This window comes from Hylaeus volcanicus, chromosome 2 (assembly GCF_026283585.1).
Source record: "Hylaeus volcanicus isolate JK05 chromosome 2, UHH_iyHylVolc1.0_haploid, whole genome shotgun sequence".
NCBI lineage: Eukaryota > Metazoa > Arthropoda > Insecta > Hymenoptera > Colletidae > Hylaeus > Hylaeus volcanicus.
In genome coordinates, this window is record NC_071977.1 from 6,019,299 (window position 1) to 6,036,769 (window position 17,471).

A 17,471-nucleotide genomic window follows, 5' to 3' on the forward strand; every position below is an offset into this window, starting at 1 on the left:
GAAGCTTATAGATTAAGTCCTCTTTAGAATAATGCATTTGAATTTTAGCTATGTTTGATCTACTTATAGAGTATCTTTTGCTGTAGAATTAATAATTGACTGACTTCAAAAAGGAGTTTGATACAAAACTCTTAGTAGCTTTAGAATCCATCAAATTTCTCTACTATTTCCTGTAAACGCAGCCTCGGACTGCGCTTCGATCGCAGCCGAGGATTCTCGTAACGTGATCTCGAAGCTGACTCTCTAGCATTTACCTGAAATGGATTCACTGGGCCTGCGTCGAATTAGGCGTTCACGACGCGCATCTCGAATGCATTCGAGTGCCTCGGCTTATCAGAACAAACGGAAGCGCGATAGCCCGTATTTCGGCGCGCATCGATGACGAAACGGTTAGGCGAACCGAGCGCAACGGTCAATTGAAATTCGCGCCGCGTCCCACCGGCCGGACACGGCGTTCAAAGGATACTCGTTAATTTTGCTTATCGAACCACCATGTGCTTATCTTTTTATCCACGGCACGGGCTATTAATAAAACATTTCTTTTTTCGGGTAAGTGTTCATTTTTATCCGTTCGAGCACTCTTGGTGAAGTTTGGCAAAATAATAGGCGATTCGTGATAATGGATCGACTTCGAGATTTAGGATTTTTTTTTTTTCAGAAACACGAAACATTCTTTTGTAAAATCTTACACGTGGTTTTGTTTCTACATGTTTACAGAGTATTTGAACATTTTTTGTTATTTTAATACGCGCGTGGAAGACAAGATTTGATTTATTGACAGTGAATGACTATTTGACGAATGACGAACAATTTTGAATAAACCTGTTCCCCCTAATTTATGTGAATATTCTGCGCAATAAGTGCATTACGTGCGCAGAAAATGTTGAGATATAATCGTCGAAAATGTAACACGTGCCCTACAAAATATTACATAGTTTGCCCTGGGAAACTAGTTTATCTTCAACAATTTTCTGTTCAAACGTTCTGCTTTCAGAGTTTAAAAATGTTACTCGTTCTCTCAATCGGCCATGTATTTATCAAATGCGAGCTCTTTTAATAATTCATGGAGAGAAACAGTTATCATGTTAATACGAAAACGATCATAACTTGAAAACAAGGTCAAATAATTAACATGTTTATTTGAAGTTTATTCGTTGTTTTTGTGTGCTTAATCGATTCCTGAAGAGATACGTCGCATTAGTACACCGCACTGCCATTATGCACATAAATAAGAAGAACGTTGTTCAATTTGTCGATTAATTAAATTTAACTCAATGTTTTATACATTTACTTTTATCCCAAGCGGGCATTGTCATTTTCCATGGGTATTACAATTACAAATAAATAAGAATGTTACGCTTAGAATTTATTATTTTATTGATCCAACACTTATATGATACTAAATTATGTGTGTACACATTCCATCTTCTATTTATTTTTTCTCTACGTAAAGGCAGAAACGATTTACGTGACTGCGATTCAGATTCACTTTTTTTTATTAAAAAATGGTGTGCGCTTATTTGCTCCATTTTTAATGGGGTATCCGCAAACGATGTTTGAAAAAAACACATTTACTTCGCCTGTAAAAAAGTTACATTGGCAACGGTGCGCCATATTTCATCACAAAATGATGACTTCAGTCCACGTGCACGATGTCAGTGACTTAATGAAGTAGTTTTATTGATCCAGTTTTTTCCCCCATTGGAATCATTAACAGTTCCTCGCGGTGCTACATCTGCGGATTGTCAAGGCCGTTTCGAACAATGATACAAATTTATCATTTTCAACGTTTCACCCGAAATAACGTTTAAAAATTGCCCAGGTCTTCCCAAGCATCGAGCTCTATAAAACACGAAGTTTATAGTCGAATTCAAAGTTCACTTACTGCGAAATGAGACTGAGTAACCGTTTAGCTCGTGACTTCAAAGACTTCGTCGAGTATTACCGTGTAATATGCTAATTGCCGTAACTTTTCTAGCAACGAATCGTCAACGTTAATACAGCTTCTTCGCCGACACTTTGACGATTTTTGAGGTGATATTTGGAAAGAGTTCTCCCTTCTCGTCGACGAGGTCTTTGAACTCTTTCGTGAGGAGATCTTCGAACCCCGATCGCGCAGCCAGCTTCTGCGCGATCGGCGAAGAGAACACGGTACTTGTCACTTGGATATTGTACTCGCGACCTATGTTTTCCCTGCGACAAAAATCATTTAAATTAACCATTTAAATTTATGCATTTCATATATTATTTCACGAGTGTATTCGCGTACGTTGTTGTTTGAACCGGGAAACATTGTTTTCAAAGCTATGGTATTTAAAAAATGAATTAATAAATGAGTTGACATGCGAATAAAAATCCCAGAAATGGGTCACAGGACTTTTCATTAAGAAACAAAAAGAATTAATTGTGGCAGTAACGAAAAAAAAAATCGTGACGAGGTGAAGAAATGAAATACTACAGCGAATGTTAAATTATCTAACTTTCGCGAGACACGAGACGAAGTGTTATGATAACCTTGTAGAAATTTTCACGAGTTTAATCTGGCAACGTGTTAATTCTAGGATCTACCTTGCTTTAAGAAGATGATATCCCAGACCAGCTCCCCGAAACGATGGATGCACAGATAATCCAAGAGCGGACATGTATCTGTCTACTCCGTATCTTTTGTATACACCAGCTTCGTGGCATAGTTCATCTAAAGCCACCATTATTTTTTTTTCCTTTTCCTGTAAAATAGTTTTCAGCTAATACTTAATATTTTCAGATAAGCGTGGTATTCGTGCGTTTCAACTTTGTATTTTCCCTTTAAATATATCGATTTTTAAATTTAATTTAGTTGCGATCCATTCTTGTCGATAGTTACTAATTCGAGATTGAAATAATTAAAAACGGAATAGCATGCGCTTGAAGTGAAGCATAGCAAGTAGTTCAAACTAATAATGCATTAAGTAAGATAGCAGACACAACAGATAACGTATCGTGCAGAAAGAGCAATAAGAGTACTGTATGTGTAGAATTATACACGGTAAGAATTAACGTATTAGTCGTTTACTTATAAATGATCTTTTTAAATACAGAATGCTACTTTTATTGACTTATTTTGTTCTCAGTTATATCGTCAATAACAAACATGAATATTCAACTGTGACATAAAAATTGATCGATGCACGTCGAAGGCGTAAATAAATAAATCACATGCATATCCAGTTCCTCTAAAGTTTCTCCCTCGAAGGTCAATCCCAGTATGTTGGCACCCGCTATGATTGGTTTGCCTCCATCAGGGTTATCCGCGAACGCCCCCACGGACAACCCTTGGTTTAAAAGCATCGTCCAAGTTTTTCGAAACTGTGCTACGTACTCTGGGTCCTCTGCCCCATCTGTAAAAGTCGATGTAACGATTAGCTTAGCAATTAAACTCGAGTGAAAAACAAATAATATACCATTATCGTTACTCGTGGAGACTTGAAGTGCAAGATTTCGGTGTTATCAGATGAAGATTGATAACAGAAATCGTCTTGCAATCTTGAGATACGAGTAGCAGGAAAGAAAAACATTACACAGCGAAAGTACAGGTGGATGAGAGAGATGTTGGTTGGTATTGGTCACGGAAATTGCAGCACTCGTCACCGCTCAATATTTTTTAGGTGATGTACGCTCTGTGATCGCTTCTTACTATTTTATTCTATCTAAATTTTAATAATAATGTAGGAAATAAACTACGATGACTCGTATTCATTGTACACGCGTACGTGCATTAAAGATTAGCGTCGCTCCCGCCCACGTCGAGCGGAAACTGAAGTGACAGGCATATCCTACTTCACGTTTGGAGTTTTCGTACGCGCGTTCCATTAAATTAGCTCGACGAATTTCACCGCGCACTGCCAATTTCGTACAGTTATGAAAATTCACGTGTACGTCACAATTATTGAATTCAATTGTATTTATTATTATTTATTATTTACCGTCGAGGCACGCGAAGAGTTCACAGCGTTAATTAATTACTTTAGTTGCAGTCCCACGATATTGTTTACCACGTATCCCTCGAAAACATATCATTAAAATGTAAATATCACATGCGGCGCTATTCTATTTTTTCGCGGTGTCACGTTTGTGAAGAACACACGATAGCGTAATACGAGAACATGCCGGTTACCGTATTCTGACAAGTAACGCATCACGGTAGAGCATTTTTCAAGGCACGCGCGAACGTGTCCAGCTGAAATTTAATCTTCTTTTGTCGTTTATCGATCAATACTCTTGCACTCGGATATCTAGGATGTTTCGGTAGCGATCGTACAGGATAGATTTCGTCGAAAATGCCCGAAAACGCCAGCGAAAATATGGCAAGGAAAGGCGAGAACAGATGTTGCATAGAAAGATGATACGATAACGGTCGACAATTAAGAGAAAACATAACAACCAAATGGCTGTCCTTCTTAAATTTCTTTTACACGAGTTTTACTAAATTTCTTTTTATTAATTAATACCGCTACCGTAGAAATTTCTTTCGAATTAACGTTCACGATGTTTCGTGCATGCTGAAGATCAACAGATGAAGTCCGCTCGTGTAGAAGTGAATGCGGACCAACCAAATACGATGCTTTTCGTACCGAGCGAATTAACGCGTTGAGCCGCAGTGTTAAGTGTCGTTGCTCGTAAAGACAAAGTAGTTGCAAAAACTAGACAATAGGCGTTTAGTGGGAACTGATACGATTATTGATTAGCAATGAAATTAAGTGCTACTTTAAAAGGGAAATGCGATATACTTACTCATGCACTTGCAAATAGGTTCGTCGACAATGAAATAGGTGCACATATGATCAAGGACATCCTCGTACCTGTCTTCGGGTATCTCTTGAATCGAAATCCTAATCGGTGGTTCATTGCTATCTTTTTTCATCCAATCAACCACATTCCATACCTTTGCTTGACCAGGGGGCTTCATGGGAAACGTAACCGATTTATTCGCGACCTTGCTCATCGTACTTCTCTGGTAAACAATTTACATAAGAGGTAGTTATAGAAATGTTTTATTAGAAAACAATTACTGTAGCAACGGATAGTATGTAAGAGATAGCATATAGGAGAAGATTCTATCAAAAAGTAATTGGTGTACTATGTCGTTAAAGACTACGCACTTTGTAAAATAAACAAAACTAATGGTATACAGCGTTGGCTTTCGCTATATAAATAACTATAATAACAAATTAATAATTCTAGAATAATTAATAACTAAAAATTCTTTCGAAACTGTTCGTACCAAGTATTATTTTAGACACTAAAATATGCGTTCCGCGCTCTGACACTAACACCGTCTAAGACTTGTGGAGAAATGACCGATGAATTGTGTAATGCGCCGCTCGTCAGTTATCAATCATGTCAGTTATCATTCTGGTACCAACGTAGAGCCAATTGGACAAATTCTCACGTATTTGATGTCGTCTACGATAAGATAGTTTATGAGTTTTACAATTAGCATTTGCTGCATCCCCCCCCCCCCTTAGCGTCCTTATCTTCGTTTGCTTTATTAATAACGTCTCGTATTTGTGTCTCGTGGTAAACACACAGGTATCTTTAAAAGCATGTAAATCGATCAACTGAGCTGGATTTATTTTGACAGTCGTCTGGGTCGTCGAGTACTCGCATATTTGTAAATTTATTTTAAGTTTGAGAGCAGGTATGAGACAATTTTTGTATTAATGTACATATACTGTTATGTCTTATTTATATTATAAATACAAACGTTATTCATACAGGTACAAATTGATTTGGTTTATTTCACGAATTCCTGTCTCGTTATTCTTTTACAAAATTGGTGATGTCGTGGTCATTGTTATAAACTTTGAACTTTGCTTTAAAGGAAGATGCATTACCAATATTTAATCTACAATGCCTTTGCCGTGTATTTAACAGTAAAAAATATAAGACCATGTTAGAAAGAATTATTTTTTTGATTTCATAACTATTATAAATAAAAAATTCAATTTATATTCAAAAACGGTGCCAGTGATCGACTCGCTGAACTCTTAATTTTTAATTATAATAAACAAATGACGCCATCTAACGTTGACAGGACAAACTTGAGCGTTTTCCCGATAGAGGCGCTGACCAAACTCTTAAAATTAGTTCAACCCTTTCATCGCTAGATGGCTTTTGAGTTGACGTAAAAATGGCGGGAGAATTCAAACTATATAACTTGTAATAGAATGTTTATTAACAAAACATGTTTGTTTATTAATTCACATCGTTATCTTTTATTCACATTATACATACAAACGTAATTCATAGAGGGGTAGGTTGACTTCAATCGTTTTAAACATTTTATTTTTAACAAGTGAATATTTTTACATTCATTTTATTTTTCAACGAAATCTGTATTAAAATCGTAGTCATCAGAGGTTGAAATACTAAACTCGTTGAGCTGACCAGCTAAATTAACAGCTACCTTTTCTATAAAATTGAAATAATCGACAGTAATTAATGACCAAACTTTTCAGATAAAATAAGTTCGAAATAAGTACAAACCTCTTCTTGCGCGATCTTTTTTGTCTTTTTTAAATTGTAGCTTCTTCATTTTGTTTAATTTCTGGTTACCTTCGATTTCGGAAAGCGGGTCGGTCTTTTTCTTTCTCGTTTCATTTGTATTCTTTTTTTTATTTTCCATTTTTTTCATCTTTTGTTGTATTTTAACTTGCTGTAAATATTGATATTGACTCATGATTACTAAACTAAAAAAATTATATTTTGAAAATGCATGTAAAAGGTGACTCACTGCTTCCTTCTGCGTCTCGATTTCCATTGCGGACGTGACTGGACCGGTACTTTCGATCAACAAGGAATTAACAGTCGGCTTTTTCGCAGATTCTTCTTCGAAGGTATCGAGCATCATTTTTTCTTCCGCGGCAAAACTTTCGATGTCGAATTCTTTATTTATTTGACTAACAATTTCCGCGGATATGTGACAAATCGGTTGTTCTGGTGGCACAGTATAGTATCTGATCTTTCCGGAATTCCAGTCTTCGAGGACGCTACGAGCTGCCGCTACTGTATCAGGGATACCGCCTTTCTTAAACTTTCCCATTCTAGCAGCTTTCAAAGCAAAAAACTCGTCAGGCGTCGAAAACTCTTGCACGTCATACAATTCCATTATTTGTGGCTTGGAAACTCTTTTCAAAATTGCAGTTGCCGGTGTATACGGATCTTTTAAAGACTGTATTTTTACCGCGTTTTTCAGGGCTACGGACGAATCGTCCGATTTCTCTCCTGGAGAGTGATTAGCGAAGACAATTCCTGGAGAGTCTAATAACTTTATTTTTGAATCTAATTGTACTGCCTGCATGGCTTTTGTAACTCCTGTTAATGAAAAATTAAACGACGTAAAGAATGAAATTAATACGCACTTAGATTTAAAGCGGTATAGTATGGTATACCTGGGGTGTTTCCGACGTTACAAGCTCGGCTGCGCTTCAAAGAATTAATTACGCTAGATTTACCAACATTAGGAAGTCCGACGACTCCTACTCTAATACTGGTTTTAACGTTTCCAGCATTTCTGCAATAATTCGCGAGCAACGACAAAAGTAATTCTGCACCAAAGCAAGTGCTACCTTGTATCATACTCTCTGTTTTCCTTCCTAATTTTCTCCTGCCTAATCTTTTTGACTGAACTTGAGTAGATGCTTTAAATGCAACAGCTGGTAAACTACCGCGTAAATACTTTAACCATTGATCTAAGTTTTCTCTAGGTACTAAGTCAGCTTTATTCAAAACAATTACTAATCGTTTATTTCCTTTAGCAGATTGCACTGCCTCCTCAACCTGTTTACATCTAGTTCCTAAAGGATCTCTAGCATCTACAACCTCTAAGATAACATCTGCTGCATCTAAAACCTTTTTGAACTCTTTATAGTATGCTTTTAGAGAATTTTCTTCCTTGGACACGGCTGTCTTTATTTTTTCGTGTACGGTATCTACTTCCATTTCTGTTCGTTCTGCTTGTTTATGTTCTGCCATGGAAACTAATCCTTGCAAACCTGATTTGGCGAGTTGCTCTCGCTTTTTTTCGCGTGCAGCTTCGCGCAGCTTTTCTTTCTCTTCTTCGTGTTGCTTTTTCATGGCCTCCACTTCCTTCAGTATGTCTTCTTTGAAAGGACATTGATTTGGAACCTGTATCAGCTTTGGTTTCTCTGTAAAATTTAAAGAAACATTTACACTGATCAAGACAATCTTAGGTTCGGATAAAGCAGTTTATACACGGAGATTTGTTTACTTTTAGGATGCTTTTTAGCTTCTTTCCTCACTTTTCGATTGTGTTCACGAACTTTTTTTTCTATTTTATACCTCTTCCGCGCTGGCATTCGTTTGCTTTGTTTTTCTGTAATAATTAGAATATTAGTATTATTGGAAATATTACGAAAATCATATGGTTCTAGACAACTTGGATCAAAACATAACCTCCCACGTGTCTAACTTGTATGAATAGAATCAAAATTATTTAATTGTTGTACTTACTTAAACAAAATTTCGCCATTTTTTCAAGTTCCTTACACTAATTTGTAACACTTATTTACAATGAGTATAAATATCTTACGAGACTAATAAGATAAACCTCAAACTATCACGTGCACACGAATCGTGTCCGTGATGGAAAGATAGGTTAGGAATCAGTGCGGTAAATATAAGATGTAAATTGCTAGGTGCATATTGAGTGCATACAGAAAATCAATTCAATTCAATTCAATTCTACAGAGAGTTCAATTGTGGTATCTATCTTAAATTGTAATTATTTTTTATTATTCCTCAGTAATTAAAAAGAAATTAAAAATCCATTTTTGAGGACAAATTTAAAGAGTACAGCGAATGATACGGATTAAAATTACAAATGAAAGGCGAATACAATTTTTGAATCGTCTCGAAATAAATTGAAACTATCCTATTCTTGACATCGCTTAGAAATTTCAGTATTTATAACGAGAAACTGAAATTTGTTGAAAGACAGTGAAAGGTGTGCTTGTATGCATATGAGAATTCTCACACTTTCATTCAGCCTGGTAAAAGAGTAGTTGTTCAGCGATACAGAGACGAGACCGTGGTAGTAAGATTGGAATGGAAATTCTCATAAATTATTTCGCGCTGTGAAATCGCTGTTTCGTAGATTTTCATTGAACAAGTGATATAGTTTCTCTACGCTTATTCCCACGATGTTACTTTCATAATAACATTGTTCTCGTACTGAATTAAATGAAATGTCATTCACAACTGCATTGTCGTGAGGAATGTTATTTTTTTCAGAAAGATGCAGGTCGTAATATTGGTTTGACACAAAAAAAACCAAAAGAAATTTTCATTTTCATAGATTTTTCTTCTATGTGAACCAAGAAAATTCATACAAAAAAAATTTTAAACAACTTTCTCATCAAGTTAAAGTGATTTTTTCCACCCAAAGAACTCGTTCGTTTTTTCAAACATGCAGTAATTCACATGTTACCATTTTTGCGGGTTTTTCTTAGTTCACGTAGAAGAAAAATGTATGAAAATGAACATTTCTTTTGGTTTTTTTTTTTTGTGTCAAACCAAAATTACGACCTGCATTTCCCGCCGATAGGAGGTTTTAATTGTGAGGTACAAATGTGGATACAGTACAGACTACTCAAATAATAGGAAAATAGGATAAAAAGTTCGATAGAATTATTCATTTGTTTTCCATCCTAAAAAAATTCACGAAAAACCGCTTTTTTTTAGACCTCCTAATTCAGGATACCCCCTTAAGGAATTATATTTGAACGGACTATTCGATTATTATTTATTGTAACGCTTATTCGTAGCACCCGAATACTTATAAAATATTAAAATTAAATGAAATGATTAAATTATTCGAATAGTTTCGAGTTCGAACGCCGTGCCTCTCCGCGTCCAATTCATTAAGAGAGCCGCGGTGGTGGGGGAAGTATGGGAACGTCGGGTGTTGCCGGTAGACGGCGTGCGTCGGGCCAGTTCATTTCTGTAATGGCCGCCGTCTGGCGTTGTCGGTGAATCGGTCTCTTTCGCATTCTCGCGGACAAGCTTCGAGCGTTTTGTATCGTTTTGAGAAGAACCTGGTGCACGACGCTCCAACGTGACAAGAGGTGTGGTGTTGCCTTGTGCGTGGTGTACGGTGGTAATTCGTAGCAGTGTATCATCGACGTACAGTCCACCGTGGAAAATTCAAAAAGGGATTCGCGGTGGTGTTGGCCGACTGTTTACTCGTACCCATCGACGACTGGAAAGACGGTGGATCGAAGAAAACCTGTGCTCTGTCCCTGAAGAAGAGGACGCGTGATCGTTGATCGAGCGATGCGATCCAGTCAAAGCAATCGTCGCGTCGTGTCGGGGTCGCGCGATTCCATCGACGGCAGCTCCGTTCTCAGACAGTAAACAAAAGTGACAGCGTGCGCGGATGCCGAAGTTCGATTCATGCCTACCGTCTCGTCCGTGGCTGTCGGCAGTGTTTGACGTGTTGTTTCGCGCGAGCAGCTCCGAATTCTCTTCACGTGGTTCAAGGTCTTCTAAAATCATCCTAACGCCACGGTGCCAACGAGGACCCCAGTAAGTTTCACGGCGCTTTCGCGATCGAACGTGTCCCGCGACAGTTGTCAGTGACAACTAACGTCAACCGCGTTTTTACACGCTTTTCTCCAACTCACCGTCGATCTCAGGATGCGTTTTGAATCTTAAATCCCTCTCGCTTCGAGAACGGAAGGTTCGAATTTCAAGCTATCAAATTTTATGCGTTCTCGATGGGGGATATGGATGGGAGATTGTTTTTAAGAACTTTTTGGAGTCACTTAGTCTCGGGATGAGAACGGAATGCGTTAGAAGCCTGATATTTTCTATAAATCTTGAGAGACAATTTGAGCTATCAAATTCTAAGCATTTTTTATATTATATTCGTGGTAGATTGGTTTCTATTGGGTTGTCCAGAAAGTTCATGCCTATTTTTAAGAAAAATTCAAAGGCATATTTGAATATTGATGTATATTTATTGAATTGTATATGTACCATTTTGTTCCACGACCTTTCCACCTGCTAAGGAATGTACACATTTTATTTGTTTTCCGCCATTTCGATATATTCAGACCTGTATTGCCTACTAAAAATCGGCTTGGACTTTCCAGACAGCCCGATACATGCTTCACTTTAAGATAGATTGGCTCAGGATGTGTTTCGAATGTTGTGTCGTTTATATTTCGATAACAGAACTTGCTACAGTATCGAAACTTCGCTTGCGACCTTATTTTACATAATAATTCGAGCTGTGATATTATTCGCGTTTTCAGTGGATTTTTAACGACGGATAGACTGTTTGTTGTCTTTCTGTTTTGATTCTTCGACTGGTCGAACTTTATAGCGGCGCCGCGCGCGTGCCATCGCCACCGATAAAAATTAAAAGCTTTCGTTCCTAGTTTTGCAAATTAAAAAAAATTGATGAAACCGTGATGTTTGTTACCGTGACTTGTTTATGCGACCGTAGAAGCTACTTGCGAGACTGCTGTTTATCGAAAGCGATACTGTGAGCACTGTAACTATTTAAAAAAAAAAAAACAAAAACAACAAAAACTGGGACACGATTCCGAATCGTGATATTCGATGCAACCACTTTTCGCCTTGTATCAGGTTGTCCCGAAAGTTTCTTTCGCGAGTTGCACTCAATTATTTTATGTGATCGTGTTTATATAGACAATCTAATTTCATATATATTCATGTTGTAACAGTAATGGAGCAAAATGAATCGTGCACAATTCAGTAATGTAACATAAAACATAAATTATTGTGCATGTATTACTTATTAATAAAGGGAAAGAAACTTTTCGGACAACCTAATAGAAACGCACTCGCTGCGTTCCCAATTAAACCGTACGCGATCTGGTAACCGTGCTGTGTAATTTATCTGAAATTTCTCGCGTGTGAAAACGTTCATCTGCCGTCCCGTTTGAAGAAGTAGCGCTGTTTTGTAAATCAAATCGTCGTTCGGAACCGTGTAACGTATCGTGCGCGAGCACACGACCGCGTTGGCGTTATTTAACGAATCCGTCCGCATTCCTGGGACTAGGAACTCGTATTTATTATTCGATACAGGTTCGAAGTTTCGTCTAGCGCCAAAATTCGCGTTAACAGTTCCGGAACTATGCTTCATTTGCAAACACAGGGATACTTGCAGCGACGTCGCGGTGATCATTCGAAAGCGGAATCGCGAAGCAAACCCGAGAATTTCTGGCTAAGAAATATTGCCATCGTTGCGAACGGTGCACACGGAAGAGCCTTTGTATGAACGTATTTATCTATAAAAGATATATAAAATATTTGTGTGTAATATACGTATCAGTAGAGAGTGAATGAGTTTTATTTATAAGGGTTCTTGACTTCTTCCTCCTTTACCTTTATTTCATTCTTATTAGTCGGAGGATACTATTTTTACCATTGTATACGATAAATACAAGTATATACAGGGTGGTTCACGCTACTTGCATACCTTGAGTAACTCCAAAAGTAAGCTCTTAGCCTCGATTTTTTCTTGTTAGAGATTCTAGTTCATCATCGTTCCTTCTTTGCTGAACAGCTGTTGAGCGTGTAATGGTAACGTGTCAAAGTCCCGACAGTTCTTTAGAAATTGTGTCCGCGAAGTCCTCCTAATTAGTTTCTTCCTCGTATTGATCTATCTTCGCTAATTGTGATCCGTAATTATAGCCGACACAAGAGAAGATACACGCATTACGTATTCCAAGTGAACCACTCCTTCGTTTTCTTTCAAGTACTCCGCGAGTCATTGTCTCGTTGAAAAATTGCAGCCTTCGTACTCCATTTGAAACAACCTATTATATCGCTCCAGAACTTCTTTCGAACGTGTTTGTGTATGTTTCCGCAGTCGTTCTATTTTAAACGTTTTTCCACCATCATTTTTGCATCAAGGTCCACCGATGCGCAACTGGAATGTCGATAAGCATTACACCGCGGTGTCCATTTGAAAATTTGATAGCTCAGACTGTGTTACAAAAATAATGGTTAGATGCAGACTATACGACATGGACCGTCACGTTCCGGCAACGACACGTACCGGCACCGACACGACAAAACATTCAAACACGCGTTTTAATGGAACTATTCACGCTATTCCTGTTGACGGAACGTTCAGGTCGGTGTCTGTTAAGTGTGAATAGTTCCATTAAAACGCGTGTTTTAATGTTTTGTCGTGTCGGTGCCGGTACGTGTCGTATAGTCTGAATCGACCTTTAGGCGTAGAAATTGATTCCGTGAAGGTGGAGAATTCGTGTTTACCCTTGTACGGATAAATTGTAATGACCACCAGGTCGAGACTTGTATGAACATAGATTCAATCCACCAGAAATGTTTTTACTCAAGCTGATTCCTGCGCCTAATAGTAATACCACATTGTTGATCGGTCACGAGTAAACTCCTGTTTGCACTTGCGTTATCTATTGCAATTTATAAAACTCAAAGCGACATAGAATATTCCAAAAGCTTTACTCGTCGCGTTCCGTATGTAAAATATTTCATTTCGATTCATAATGTTGATAAAATATAAATCAAATTTATCGGTGTTTATTTAGATTGTTTATTTTAGATTGATTTAACATTCAATTAGGGGATAATAGCCGGTGTCAAGAAGTGGCTTTCGTGCTGGTCGACAATGTGTTAATAAAAAGAAATTTGGAAACATAGGTATCGCGAGGATGCGTTGAAACGCATGTTTCTTCTAGGAAGGCCAAAGCGTTCGAGGACAGAGATGTGCCAAGTTTCGCCGTTGCGGATATTCCATGTGATTGTCGCTGTCGACCGGTTGCCGCACTGCGTCCCTTGCTAGGATGACCATGTCCTAGTCCGACTGTGATTTCCGGAGTGTGATTCTACTGCCAAACGCGACCGTAGATACCTCCATCTATGTAAATGTGATCCTGAGATGCCGAGCTACCGCCCCTCGAAGGACGTAGCTCGTCGCGTTGGAAGTCTTCCCTATCGAGGATCGTTCGTCTAGGTCCCCCGAGGAAGTGGCCAACGATCCGTGTGATGCGGGACTCAGCGGCGACGTTGTTCCGTCCCTGTGCAAGCTGCTCAATCTTCGCGTAATAGCGGTGAAAATGTTTGGTAAGGTGCCGCCGTCGAATACGCCGGGACCACCCAGTAGCTCGTCGAAATCCTGCGCCAGGCCGACGGGGACGACGTGTCTGCCGTGTTTCACGGCGGAGGAGACGCCAGCCCCCCAGGCAGACGAGAAGTCGAAGCCCTGGAGATCGAAGGACAGCTATGTCCCCGTGGTCTCCGAAGCTCCCTCCACGGTCGTAGAGGACTCGAAGCCGAAGCTGTGGAGGTCGAAGGAGAGCTGTAACTCTTCCATCATACTCGACACGCCGTCCATCATCGAGGACAAGTCGAAAGCCAAGAGACTCAAGGAAGCGTCGAGCCCTTTCGCTGAATCCTCCGCGGAGGACAAGTCGAAGACTTGGAGATCAAAGGAGAATTGTAGCACCGCCGCGGCCACCGAGACGTCTTCCCTCGTCGAAGACAAATCGAAGGTCAGGAGAAGCAAGGAAACGTGCACGCCCACCGAGTGTCCCACGATCAGCGATAAGAAGCCACGCAGGTCGAAGGAGAGCAACTCGCTGGTTACCGAGCCACCTTCCGCTGACGACAAGTCCAAGTGGCGGGTCAAAGACTCGAGCAACGGGGGAGCAGAGTTCTGTACCGGGTCTCAGCCGTCGGGCTCAACGTCCAATTATTCCCAGGCGTCCGTGGCGTTCGCCGAGGTGAGCAGACCCTGCAGGACCGAGGCTACCAGTTCCTCGGCTGGGAAGAACGGTTCCAAGTACTCCAAAGAGACGTCCAGCCACGCGAGAAGCCACACAGGACTCGCGGCGAGGAACTCTTCCGCCATCCACAAATGCTCCTCCAACCCCAACTGCCCAAGCTTCGCCAAATCGCAACGAGTACTTTGTTCTACTAGTCTGAGCAGCTTGAACGTCGACCCTGGCTCGAAGGAGCCCTCGAAGCTGGCGAAGAAGCACGTTCCCCTCAATCGAGAGTTCCTCGGGAAAGAACATTTACCAGGGAAGTCTCAGAGAAACGTCGCGCAGACGGTCGTTCCCTCGTCGATGAAGTCTTCGACGAGGTCCTCCGACGCTGGTCATCAACCCAAGCCTCGACAAACGGAATCCATCGACGAACCGGACTCCATCGTCGTCGATTTCTCGACGATTTCCGCGCTTCAATCGATAGGCGGTGAATCCTCCTGTTCGAAATCGACGAGCAAGTCGTACGGCGACAAGGACGTCGTGGATTCATTGGGCGTTCCATCCTCGTCGGCGGGTAGCTGCGAGAGAAACTGCAGAGGGGACTTTCCCACCTCCACGCCGTCGAAGGACTGGACGAAAAGCAACAGTGACGCGTTGCAGCAGAGCTGCGCTTCCTGTTTACCGCAAGACCTACCTACCGAGCTCCAGTCTTCGCCGAGGAGCTACAAGGATCGAGAGAAGTGCCGTGATCCATGGCGACCGACCGAGATGGAAAGCAATATCTGCAACCTGAACGTGTGTCCTACCGATACCTATCAGGATACCGGCTCTAAAAGGAGGACAGGCGCTTCCTGCCAGGCGTTGAGGCATGCGGTCGCCTCGTTGAATCGGCTGGATGACTTCTACATGGAGAAGATCGGGGCTGGATTCTTTTCGGAGGTCTTCAAGGTAGGCTCGCCTATTTATTTTCCATCGGTTGCTTTTATTTTCTTTGCGGATTTCGACCATCTCCACTCGAAACCATGGCTCGCGATCTGGTTTCACCTTGCATATTCCATTGAGCGTTGAATAAAATAGGACCAGAGTTTCGAGGAGACCTGCAGTCGTGTCCCTGGGGATTTTTGTGATATACGGAGGAACGCATTTGCGGAATGTTGGGATGGATAGTTCTTGTAACCAGTTGAGATTTTGTCGACACAAGGCTTCGACTTTAACATTTTAGCAAGGCACCTGCAAGCATCGTCAAAATCTCCGAGGGCACCGTGGATAAAGTCTAGTGGATTAAATGGTCCATTTGTTAAACGAATGGATAGATAAAGATACGGTAGTAGTCGAAAAGTGCGTTTATAGTACTTGACGCGGTAGTTGAACACATTGAATTAATCGTATGCATACCTCGGTGTTTTACGTAAATTAGATAGGAAAGACGTTAACGACCTAAAAAAGAAATTTGCATAATTATCATAGGAGTTTGCAGATATAATAATCCGATTAATTGGATCGTAAGAGCAGTAATGAGATAAAGGCTTCGCGTATTAAAACGCGAGTAACTTCCTAAACGGTGTAAGTGTAGCATCGAATTCGAGTAACGACCCAAGTTTTCAGTTGCGTATAAAAATATATTTTATGCAAATGTAACGGTTTTACAGAGGAGCGCTAAACGAAGGAATCTAAAGAAGCTCGACTCCGAAACGATAGATCGAATATGGGATAACGATAGGCTGTTAGAAAAATGATAGACTAATATCGTATTTGGAGCATGTATCTGAGGTACAGGGTGGTCCGTTTATCTCGCGAAGTAGAGCTCGACAAGTTTAATGTGATCCTTGAAGTAGTGACCTAAGCGTTGAGTGTAACAGAGATGAGACCAAGCTATTAAACTATCGTTTATGCATGTAACCTAAATGGTGGGTGTCGTCCGATATTTTTTACAAGAAGTAAGGATAGAAATAGATGTGAAGGACCGATGTCGAATTAATAAGGAGACTCTGTATTATATTCGATTCTGCTTTTGTTACCGTTTGATCGTTCAACTTCGTTTCGAGTAGTTTTTTACGTACGTAACGATAAGCCACGGAGACATTCGAGTGTTTCCATTTGGTCCACTCGGTGTATCGAGTAATAACCATTATAGTTATCGCAAAGTAAGCGCAATAACGTACGTGTATATACACACACTGGTCGGAATGTAAGCAATCGTGGAACGTGAACGAGATTCTTCGAAAAAACGTGCCCAAAGGTGCATCAAACTGAATCGAGGACACATGGATCGTTCGCTGCAAAATGTTCTATAAGTTCGAAACCTGTTAACGTGGAAGCCACGAACAACGTGTTCAATTTCATTAATGAATAATTCTAAACAGAAGCAAACGAAGCGGACGAGCGATTCCACGTATTTCTATCATCGGGTAGCTTCGTTTCGTAACGAAAAAAAAAAAAAAGGAAGCTTTACCTCGAACGCTACATATTTTATTCCAAGCGCGTACTCCTGGCTCGGTTCTTGTTTAGGAATTCGCAATTAGAATCGAGGATGGTCAGGATTTTCCTGAATAATGGATCGCGAATAAAAACACTCCGTGGACATTTATTCTCACCGTTCGATTCATTAAAGTTTTTATTAGATCGACGTTTAAATATGGTATTATTTCATCGATTGAATGACTGTTTTTTCAATTGCATGCAAAAATA

At 40.1% G+C, this 17,471-nt stretch overlaps 3 protein-coding genes across 3 annotated transcripts in view; 1 reads left to right on the top strand and 2 right to left on the bottom strand.

Moving 5' to 3' along the window:
* Window positions 1–1,345: 1,345 nt before the first annotated feature.
* Window positions 1,346–5,407, bottom strand: LOC128884708 (uncharacterized). Its single transcript, XM_054138287.1, has 6 exons — window positions 5,261–5,407; window positions 4,771–4,990; window positions 3,196–3,377; window positions 2,569–2,726; window positions 1,946–2,193; window positions 1,346–1,842 (listed from the first exon to the last, which is right to left on the bottom strand). Exons 2-5 carry the CDS (start codon window positions 4,979–4,981, stop codon window positions 1,995–1,997), a joined length of 750 nt encoding a protein of 249 aa, XP_053994262.1. The 5' UTR covers window positions 4,982–4,990; window positions 5,261–5,407; the 3' UTR covers window positions 1,346–1,842; window positions 1,946–1,994.
* Window positions 5,408–6,223: 816 nt separating this feature from the next.
* Window positions 6,224–8,658, bottom strand: LOC128872773 (guanine nucleotide-binding protein-like 3 homolog). The gene is made up of 6 exons (XM_054115790.1): window positions 8,512–8,658; window positions 8,270–8,374; window positions 7,431–8,186; window positions 6,773–7,353; window positions 6,526–6,694; window positions 6,224–6,450 (listed from the first exon to the last, which is right to left on the bottom strand). Exons 1-6 carry the CDS (start codon window positions 8,528–8,530, stop codon window positions 6,356–6,358), a joined length of 1,725 nt encoding a protein of 574 aa, XP_053971765.1. The 5' UTR covers window positions 8,531–8,658; the 3' UTR covers window positions 6,224–6,355.
* Window positions 8,659–9,959: 1,301 nt separating this feature from the next.
* The window catches only part of LOC128872771 (uncharacterized), a 41,863-nt gene continuing 34,351 nt past the window's right edge, over window positions 9,960–17,471 (top strand). Inside the window, exons 1-2 of the mRNA XM_054115788.1 lie at window positions 9,960–10,584; window positions 13,755–15,731. Of these exons, the coding sequence (XP_053971763.1) occupies window positions 14,133–15,731 (1,599 nt within the window). The 5' untranslated portion in view covers window positions 9,960–10,584; window positions 13,755–14,132. The remainder of the gene's footprint in view (window positions 10,585–13,754; window positions 15,732–17,471) is intronic.

Excerpts from the sequence above, each read along its gene's own strand:
- LOC128884708 (XM_054138287.1), bottom strand. The coding sequence starts at position 4,981 with ATGAGCAAGGTCGCGAATAAATCGGTTACGTTTCCCATGAAGCCCCCT. Across the intron at positions 3,378-4,770 it reads ACCTATTTGCAAGTGCATGA|ATGGGGCAGAGGACCCAGAG; the intron begins GTAAGTATATCG and ends CGACTTTTACAG. Across the intron at positions 2,727-3,195 it reads TAGAGGAACTGGATATGCAT|GAAAAGGAAAAAAAAATAAT; the intron begins GTGATTTATTTA and ends ACTATTTTACAG.
- LOC128872773 (XM_054115790.1), bottom strand. Across the intron at positions 7,354-7,430 it reads TAACGTCGGAAACACCCCAG|GAGTTACAAAAGCCATGCAG; the intron begins GTATACCATACT and ends TTTCATTAACAG. Across the intron at positions 6,695-6,772 it reads TCGAGACGCAGAAGGAAGCA|CAAGTTAAAATACAACAAAA; the intron begins GTGAGTCACCTT and ends CAATATTTACAG.